This window comes from Delphinus delphis, chromosome 2 (genome assembly GCF_949987515.2).
Source record: "Delphinus delphis chromosome 2, mDelDel1.2, whole genome shotgun sequence".
NCBI lineage: Eukaryota > Metazoa > Chordata > Mammalia > Artiodactyla > Delphinidae > Delphinus > Delphinus delphis.
The window spans coordinates 1,466,505-1,475,095 of record NC_082684.1 but is presented as its reverse complement, the minus strand read 5'-3'; the positions used below and the strand labels follow the sequence as shown (position 1 = coordinate 1,475,095).

The 8,591-nt window shown below is 66.6% G+C and overlaps 1 protein-coding gene across 2 annotated transcripts; it reads left to right on the top strand.

Annotated features, from left to right (window-relative positions):
- The first annotated feature begins 3,988 nt into the window (after positions 1-3,988).
- ZBTB42 (zinc finger and BTB domain containing 42) lies at positions 3,989-8,058 on the top strand. 2 transcript variants are annotated; one of them, XM_060003822.1, is made up of 2 exons: positions 3,989-4,092; positions 4,620-8,058. In XM_060003822.1, the coding sequence occupies exon 2, from the start codon at positions 4,637-4,639 to the stop codon at positions 5,906-5,908; it is 1,272 nt and encodes a 423-aa protein (XP_059859805.1). In that variant the 5' UTR covers positions 3,989-4,092; positions 4,620-4,636; the 3' UTR covers positions 5,909-8,058. The 2 variants fall into 2 exon arrangements, with proteins under 2 accessions (XP_059859805.1, XP_059859806.1); XM_060003823.1 differs by lacking the exon at positions 3,989-4,092 and having other exon boundaries at positions 4,620-4,688; positions 4,798-8,058.
- Positions 8,059-8,591: the final 533 nt, after the last annotated feature.

The window sequence follows — 8,591 nt, the reverse complement described above, 5'->3', positions numbered from 1 at the left end:
ACCCCTCCCTGGGCCCTGTTGATCGCAAGTTTCTCCAACAGCTGCCCCTCCCCCCAACCCTGAGGCCTCCAAGTTGATGGTAAGCCTTTTGTAAAAGGAAGACTTGTGGGCTACCTTTCTGGGGTTGGTATGTATTTGGGGGGAGGAGGACATTTTTGTTCCTCGTCCAGGGTCAGAGTTCAGCCTGGGGGGTATAGACACTTCATCTGGGTCAGAGGTAGGAGCAGCTGAGCACCCAGGACAGCGTCCGCAGCCGGCACTGGGGCTCCGCCGTCCCTTCCTCTTGGGGCTGACCGAGAGAAGGCCGCTCCTGAGGGAAGGACTGCCTCCCCTGCTCGGGGGGGACACTCGCTCCTCCGGGGGAGGACACCCAGTTCTGGGCCTCTCCCCTTGGCACCCCGCCCTCCCACCCCAGCCAGCTGCGTGGGCTCTGAATGTGCACCCCCAGGCCCCGCCTCCAGGGGCCAGGGGAGAGGCCCGACTGGCGCGTGCTGCTGGGGCACCTGGCCGTCGCTCACCCCCTTCTGGGGCCATCCCACCCACCCACCGTTCTCCCAGGAGGGGTTTCCGCACCCACCACCCATCCTGCGCTGGCAACGCTGAGGAGAAGGCAGAGGAGGCCCGGTGGCCTCGAGGGCCACTGGGGGCCCCGGGAGGGCGCCCTCTCGTGGATAACGTGGCGACTCCCTAGGCTGTCCTCGGGCCTGCTGGCCATTTGAAGACAGCATCTTGGCCAGAGGTGTCATCACGGTGGTGCAAAACCTCCAGGCTTCCTCACCGCTGGCCCATCTCCAGGAGGCCTCCCTGCCTGGTGCGCCCACCAAGGGCCCGTGACCTGCAGTGAGCCCCACACCCCATTCCGTGCAGCGCCTACATGAACCTGCCCTGTGGCTGGGGCATCTCTTCGGGCAGGGCCAGCGCCCTCCTCTGGCCTCCGGAGGTAAAGCAGAGTCCCTCTCTAGAACACCTCCTGCCCGCCCCCCCCAGACAGAATGTCAAGGAGCGGACCCAGACCCACCGGCCACCCTGGCTGAGGCTCAGGCCGCGGAGGAGCCCATTAGACAGATGTTCGCAACAAAAACTGCTGCACCGGCCCCTGGGGAGGAAGGCCACCTGCCCCCTCCTAGAGCACAGGGTCCTCCGGCCCTGTCACCTTCCGCAGCTGCCGGCCATCGGGCAGGACTCTGGGGCCGGAGCCCCGGGCTGCCTAGTCTCAGCAGCAGCTGCAGGGCGGGGCCTCCAGGCAGCTCCCGGGCCAGATGGCCGCCTGGCTGGCTGCGTTCAGGGAAGCTGTGCCCGCACCACTGCGACAGCCTCCTGTCATCCTGGTACCCGAGACCGTACCAGGCCAAAGAGGGGATCTGGGAGCCGGGGGCTGCTCGCTGCCGAGTGCCATCTCGGGGCTGCCTGGGACGGCCCCTCCTGGGCCTTAAGGAAGACTTAACTCCAGGAAGACTTAAGACCCTCCGACCAGAAAAAGGCAGGGGCCTCTCTCCCCCATCCCCTCCTCCCAGTGAGGTTTCTCCTCCTTTAGCCATCCCTACCCAGCACAACCCCAGCCTCTTGCTGGCAGCGTCCCCTGCTGCTGCTGCTGCGATCCCTGTCCATGCCCCACAACCTCTGTCAGGGCCCCAAGGAGCCCTCTGTCCCACCAGCCAAGCAGGGCAGGCCAGGACACCCTGCCCGCCCCGGGGCCTCACTCCTCGCCTGGCTGGGGAGGTGGGCACGACGGGGCAGCCGGGGTTAGGTTGGCAGCACCCGTGGGCATCCCGCACAGGTGCCTCTGCCCCGCTTTCACTCAAGAGACACAACGGCACCCGCACTTTGTGCCACGCCAACTTCTTAGCAGCAAGGATACAGCGGGGAGTGGGGGGTGCCAAGGTCACATTGACATGGGGAGCACTCTGGAGAAGGCTAAGGCCACAGAGGAGATTGTGGGTTTGGGGGGACCTGAGCGGGGGTGATCAGGAAGGACCACTCCCAGGGGGTGATGCTGGTGCAGAGACAGGACTGGGGAGGAGCCGGGAAGGGCTCTCCGGGGAGAAAAGTGTGGAACCTGAGGACTGGCCGTGAAAGGGCCTGGAGTCTTGCTGTGTGCCAGGCCCCGCAGTTAATCTACCCATTCTGCAGGTGAGAATATTAAGGTTCGAAGAGGTTAAGGGTCATGCCCAAGGCTGGGAGGGGGCAGGGGCAGGGCTCTGATGCAGGCAAGACCCCAGGAGGCAGTCCCCTCCAGGTTCACTCTGAGCTGACTTGAAATCAGCTCCCCCCGCTGGGGTGGGGGGGCGTGGGTGTGGGGGAGGAGGTTGGCCCTCCTCAGGAAGGGACCCCCAGAGCGCCTGGGCCGTGGGAGCCAGGGCAGTCTCTGTGGCTCTGAGCACAGTGTGAGTCCAGGGTTCCAAGCTGAGACTGCCGAACCTAGGAAATAAAAATGCAAGCTGTCCGGTCAAGTTTGAATTTCAGGTAGATAAGGAACAGTATTTTAGTATAAGAACGTGGCTTTCCTTCCCCCAGACTTTTGGTCCTAACTGCAGTGGGCCCTGGGGCCTCTGGCCACGCCTCAGGCCCCCAGCCCACCAGGGTTTGAATAGGATCCCTGGGGGCTCCCACCCCACCTCACAGCCGGGAACCCCCTCCTCCCAGGGGTCCCAGCCTTGCAGGAGCGTGGCTGGAGGGCTCCCCACACCTCTTGCCGCTTCCTCTGCCCTGGCATACCTGGCCAGTGGGGTCCCGGCCTTTGTAATCCAGCCCCTCCCCCAACACCACGCCCACTTCTGGTCAAGGCCCCCTTTCTACTCCTCCCCGGCTGCTGGGCTGTGCAGGTGAGAATTGAGGACACTGCCAGCTCTGAATCCTGGTTCAACAACTCACTGCCTGCTGCGTGGCCCTGGGCACCTTAGCGAACCTCCACCTAAACAGGTGTCATAATCAGAGTACCTGACTAGCAGGATTGCTGTGAAGAGCTGAGCAATGGTCCGCAGTGCCTCAGTCCTGCTCTGCGCAGGGTGGCTGGGAAAAGACCCCCACCAACAGCACACCCCGTCCCAGGGGCTCCAACCTCTCCAAAGTCACTTCTATTTTTCTCGGGCTCTTTCCTTCACGCAGCAGATCTGGGTGTCCCCTCACACCTTCACGGTGCCCTTGCGCCTGAATCGCCAAGCCCCGGGGGGCGCCAACCCAGCCCCTCCAAGGCGTCTCCTCTCCCTGAACGCTTTCCCGCTGGCTCTGGGGTCGGGGTGCACATTCCTCTGTCTCCATCACCGCGATGGTCCCCTCACCCCCATCACTTCTTCTGGGACGTGCCCAGCCCCCAATGCTTTCCCAGTACATCACTCAGCGCCTGGCTCCCAGCAGACGCTTTGCTGGGTGGGCTGACAAGATGAGAGTTCTCTGTTCAAGACTCCAAGGTCGAGAACCCGGCTGTTTGGAAGAGGGTCCCAGCTAAATTAACCTGAATTCAAAACGAGGCTTTCAACGAAAAGGGGGTGTCAGCTTTTCCATATTTACGACCCCCCACTCCTCCCTGCTCCATCCCAGGGCAGGCGCCCCGCGAGGTGGCAGGAGGCCGTGTCCCGTCTGTGCCTTCGGGTGATTTGCTTCAGCGCTGGCCGGGAGAGGAGCCGGTCCTCGGAAGGGGTCCCTTAACAGACGGGCGCAGTTGGGACCCCATGCGGGGGGGGGGTACCCTGAGGACGAGACGGCAAGTATCGCGAGAGAGCCCCCTCCCGCCCCCCCGCGCCGCGCCCCGCGTCCCCTCCCACCCCAGCGCCCCAGATGGCGGCGCGCGGGGCCCGGCCGGGCGGGGCGGACAGGGAAGGGGTGGCGTGGGTGACCTCAGCGGTTCCGCCGCTCCGGGAAGTCGCCTCGGCCCGCCCCCTCCAGCCCCCGCCCCGAGTTTCGCTCTCTCCGGGGCGGGGCGAGCGGCGGGTGCTGCCCGGCCAGCCAAGTTGGAGCGCGCCCCGCCCGGCGCCCTCCCCGTCCCCGCGCCCTCCCCGCCGGGGCGCGCTGCCCGCAGCTCCGCGCGCGCCGGGGCGGCACCGGGGAGGGCGTGCGGCGCGGGCAGCGGCCGGAGAGACGCTCGGGGCGGCGGAGGTGAGCGCGGGGGGCGGGCGCCCGGCTCTGCCCGCCCCGCCCGCCGGCCCGCTCCCCGCGGCCGCGCTGCCATAAATGGGGCCCACGGCGGCGGCGGCTGCATCTGGCGGGCCGGGCAGCAGCTGGAGGCGGCGCGGGGGCGCGGGCCGGGGGTGGCGGTGGCGCGGCGACTCTGGCGTCGGGGGACGCGGCAGGCGGCCGCCCGGGAGTGAAGTTCAGAGGCGCCCTGGCGGGGAGGGGCACTCCTGGCGGGGACGCGCGCAGGTTCGCGCGACTCCGGCCCCCTCCGCCCGCGTCCCGGGACCCGCCCCCGCGGCGGAGCGGCTCCTGTTTACTTTCGATCGAGTTTTTCCTGCTCCGGGCAGGTGCCCAGGGCGGCTCCAGGCGGGCAGTTGCGCGCGGAGCCCCGCGCCCCTCTCCCCGCGCTGCCCGCACCCGGGAAGGGCTGGGGGCTGGTCGGGCGACTGGGGGTGAGCGGCGGCCGCGGCGTCTCCAGGCGCGCTCACGGGAGTCCCGTTTGTGCCCAGGTGATGACCGCGGCGGCATGGAGTTCCCGGAGCACGGCGGGCGGCTGCTGGGCCGCCTGAGGCAGCAGCGTGAGCTGGGCTTCCTGTGCGACTGCACCGTGCTGGTGGGCGACGCGCGCTTCCCGGCCCACCGCGCCGTGCTGGCCGCGTGCAGCGTCTACTTCCATCTCTTCTACAGGGACCGGCCCGCGGGCAGCCGCGACACGGTGCGGCTCAACGGCGACATCGTCACGGCGCCCGCCTTCGGCCGTCTGCTGGACTTCATGTACGAGGGCCGCCTGGACCTGCGCAGCCTGCCCATCGAGGACGTCCTGGCTGCGGCCAGCTACCTGCACATGTACGACATCGTCAAGGTCTGCAAGAACAGGCTCCGGGAGAAGGAGCGCGCACTGCCCCTGGAGACGCCTGCCCCTGGGGCAGAGCTGCCTGGCCAGCCCCCAGGGCCCTTGTCTGCCTGGTCCCCTGCACTCTGTCCAGCCGCCCAGAAGGCCAGGCTCCCTCCCGCTGGGGTCAAGGCCACGCGCCCTCCACTGGCACGGGGGCCTCCCCCCTGGCAGGCTCCTGGAGAGTTAGACCGGGCCCTGGACCTGTCGCTGAAGCCTGGCCCGAGGCGGGAGCCAATCCACCCACCCTGCGTCCTCCAGACACCCCCTTGCAGCCAGATGCAGCCAGGGGCCCAGCCGATCGTGAAGGACGAGTCAGACTCACTGTCCGAGCAAGGGGACAGCAGAAGCCCTCGGTGCCCCCACAGCCCCCTGCAGCCACCCTGTGTTCCTGCAGCCCCGCGCCTGGCCGGAGGCTTGGAGCCGCTGCCGGTCAGCGAAGTGGGCAGTGGGGAACTGGAGCTGGAGGCAGAGCGGGGGGCGATCGAGGATGTGCTGCGGCCGGCCGGGCGCCTCTGCCTCTGCCCGCTGTGTGGCAAGCTGTTCCCCAGCGCCCACGTGCTGCAGCTGCACCTCAGCGCCCACTTCCGCGAGCGGGACGGCGGCCGCGCCCGGCTCTCGCCCGACGGCGCAGTGCCCACCTGCCCGCTCTGCAGGAAGACCTTCTCCTGCACTTACACGCTGAAGAGGCACGAGCGCACGCACTCGGGCGAGAAGCCCTACACGTGTGTGCAGTGCGGCAAGAGCTTCCAGTACTCGCATAACCTGAGCCGCCACGCCGTGGTGCACACGCGCGAGAAACCCCACGCCTGCCGCTGGTGCGAGCGCCGCTTCACGCAGTCGGGGGACCTCTACCGCCACGTCCGCAAGTTCCACTGTGGCCTGGTCAAGTCCCTGCTGGTGTGACCTTCGCTGCAGGCGTGAGGATGGAGTGTGAGGGACCGGAGCTCAGCAGGTGAAGCCCCTGAGGCTGGGCCCGCCAGGGGTAAAGAACCCTGCTTCCCTGGGAGCGCGGCCTCAGACTTGGGCCGACTGGGAGCCCCACGGACAGCCCTTCTCCAGCCTTGTGCCTCCGCCAACTCACTTCTGCTCCCGGCCGTGCCCTGACCAGACACCGTCCTCCTCTCCGTCCCCTCAGCCAGTCCCGAGGAGTGTCCCCAGCTCGAGCAGGCCCGTTGGCCCTCCACCCGGGCCTTTCCTGACCAGCTCCCCAGCAGGCTCAGGGGTACCCTGCGAGCCTGGCACCACGCTCGGTGACGGATGCACACTCACAGCTGCTGCCAGTGGGAGGCCCCGACAGGGAGCTCTGATGGAACCGGCTACTCCTGGTGGGTGGCAGTGGAAGCCCCTGTGAGGGAGGCCCCGGGCACAGTGAGAGCCAGCCGGGCGCAGCTGGCGTGACGGGGGTGCAGGCCCCAGCAGGGTCCCCAGGGCAGCAGAAGCTGCGCGTTACCGGCGCTGGGGTGGCAGGTCGGCCCTCCAGAGCTTTCGGCCCTGACCGCAGCGTGTCACAGGGCAGAGAAAGTGGGGACTTGGAAACGATTCTCTCTAGATGCAGAAGGAGCCCCGGAGGTTGCCAGATGTCTGCCCGTGGGTGATGGGCCATGCCGCTCCCCTGCCTGAGCACAGGATCCAGGGTGCCTCTGAGTCTCCCCAGGGCGGGACTGAGGGGGCTGGGAACGCAGCTGCCCGCCTTGAGTACCGCAGGTCAGCGGTAGGCCTGACCTCGAAGGTCACTTCGCCTGCTCAGGGTCTCCCTGGAGCTGCTGGTCATTTCCAGAGCACTGAGCAGGGGGGCCGAAGGCTGCTGTCTTTACCAGGAGCCGTGTTTGCAGCGATTCCCTTCCCTACGGCGGGGCCTGGGTGAGAGCAGCCGTCTCGCGAGGAGGGGCGGCGGGGGGCCTCTGGGCTGAAGCTCCTAAAACGCAAAAGGCCACCACATTCGTGCTCGGGGCGGAGCACCCCGCCCTGCCTGCCTGCTCACCCAGCAGGGCTCGCTGCTGGAACCCGAGGGGGTGGGCAGGGGTGGGGCTGCCCCAGCTTCTGGGGGTCCCGCAGGTGGCAGAGCCACCTGGGCTCCTGGTTTCCCCAGACTGCATGGGCTCTTTCTGCTGTGACTGGAAGTGGCGCTGAGGTCAGAGTTCAAGTTTAAGTGATTTTCTCGGCCCCTGACAACACTTGATGTCGTATTTATTTGTTTGCCTGGTCTGGAGTGAGAAGACCATTGGCCTTTGCAGCAGGTGGACAGGCGGGGACCGTCTCCCTGCAAGCCCTCGGCTCTCCCGGTGTGTGGGCAACTGGCCTGCGGACCAGAGAGAGAGCTGGGGGAAGGGGACCTCCGCTTCTGACTGTCCTGCCCCCCCCACCTCTGGAAGGGCTGGTGGGACCTCACACTTGGCGTGATGTGCTTCATGATCGGATTTCCGTGTGTGTGTGTGTGTGTGTGTGTGTGTGTGTGTGTGTGAGTGTGAGTCTGCCTGTGTGGGCACCTGTGTCCAGCAAAGGCGGGGCCTGAGCCGGACCAGCAGCCGCGCACCCACCCCAGCAGGCAGCGGGGAGGTGAGCGTCGGGCCTGGTTTTCCCCAAGGAGTTTCCACCGGGGAAGAAATTTATTTTCCTGGGGCAGGAAGCCTGCTCTGAGTTATCAACACTGGATTCATTGTCTTTTGCAAACAGTTACTGTGAAGTTAACGTACAGAGAAGTGGTCAGTTTTACATTTAATAGCTGCCGCGGTTCAGATAAAATAGATGTACACACACACACAAGTATATTTAAGACGCTAATCGTGTGCCATCGTGTAGCACAGACGTGTGTAAATGCACTTCGGGTGGAGCCTGCCGTGTGGGGCCCTCCTGGGCGGCCCGGCCTCCTGCCCCTCGGTCGCTGCTGTCCTGCCCCTGGGGGTGGCTCTGGTGCCCAGAGGACAGTTGATGCTTAGCGTTCGCGGGAGGTTTCGTGTGCACATGCCCGCCTGCTGTGAAGGTCTGGAAATCAGTGCTGTCTTCCCATGTTCTCATTCATCGTCTCAGTGACAGTGGTAATAAAGCCCACCCCAGGTGGAGATGGCCGTGATTATTCCTGGGGACAGGAGTGCGTGTGGGAATTGGGGGCACTGCCGGTCTTGCGGGGGACCCAGGTGGGGGTGGTGGGCAGTCTGGGCGCCCCGTCCCAGATGCTACCTGCTGTGTCTCATGGGTGGAGTGGACTGGGGCAGGGCGTGGACAGGTGACAGACACTCTCTCCCCAGATTTGTACCCCGTTAACCCTGAATTGGGGGAGGGGAGTCCCGGGGAGCAGGGTGCGGCTTGGGACCTGGTGAGAGGCCTCGTGGCTTCTCGCTTGGGGTGACTTCTGAGCACCCGCAGGCCCTGGGACTCAGATCTGAGGCTCCCAGTCCTGTGGTTCTGGATCTTCCTGTCCCCCTGTATCCAGAGGCAGCCCCAGCTCCCCTGCCCTCTCCCCTCCCTCCCCTCCCCAAGCCCACCCTGTGCCCTCTCCCCCCTCCCCTCCCCTCCCCCTCCCCCCTCCCCCCTCCCCCCCCCCACACCTCATTTGTGCCTCTCCCTCCCTCTGGGCGGGATGGGTCCT

What these genes read in the sequence shown, in the direction of transcription:
- ZBTB42 (XM_060003822.1), top strand. Translation starts at nt 4,637, where the DNA reads ATGGAGTTCCCGGAGCACGGCGGGCGGCTGCTGGGCCGCCTGAGGCAG.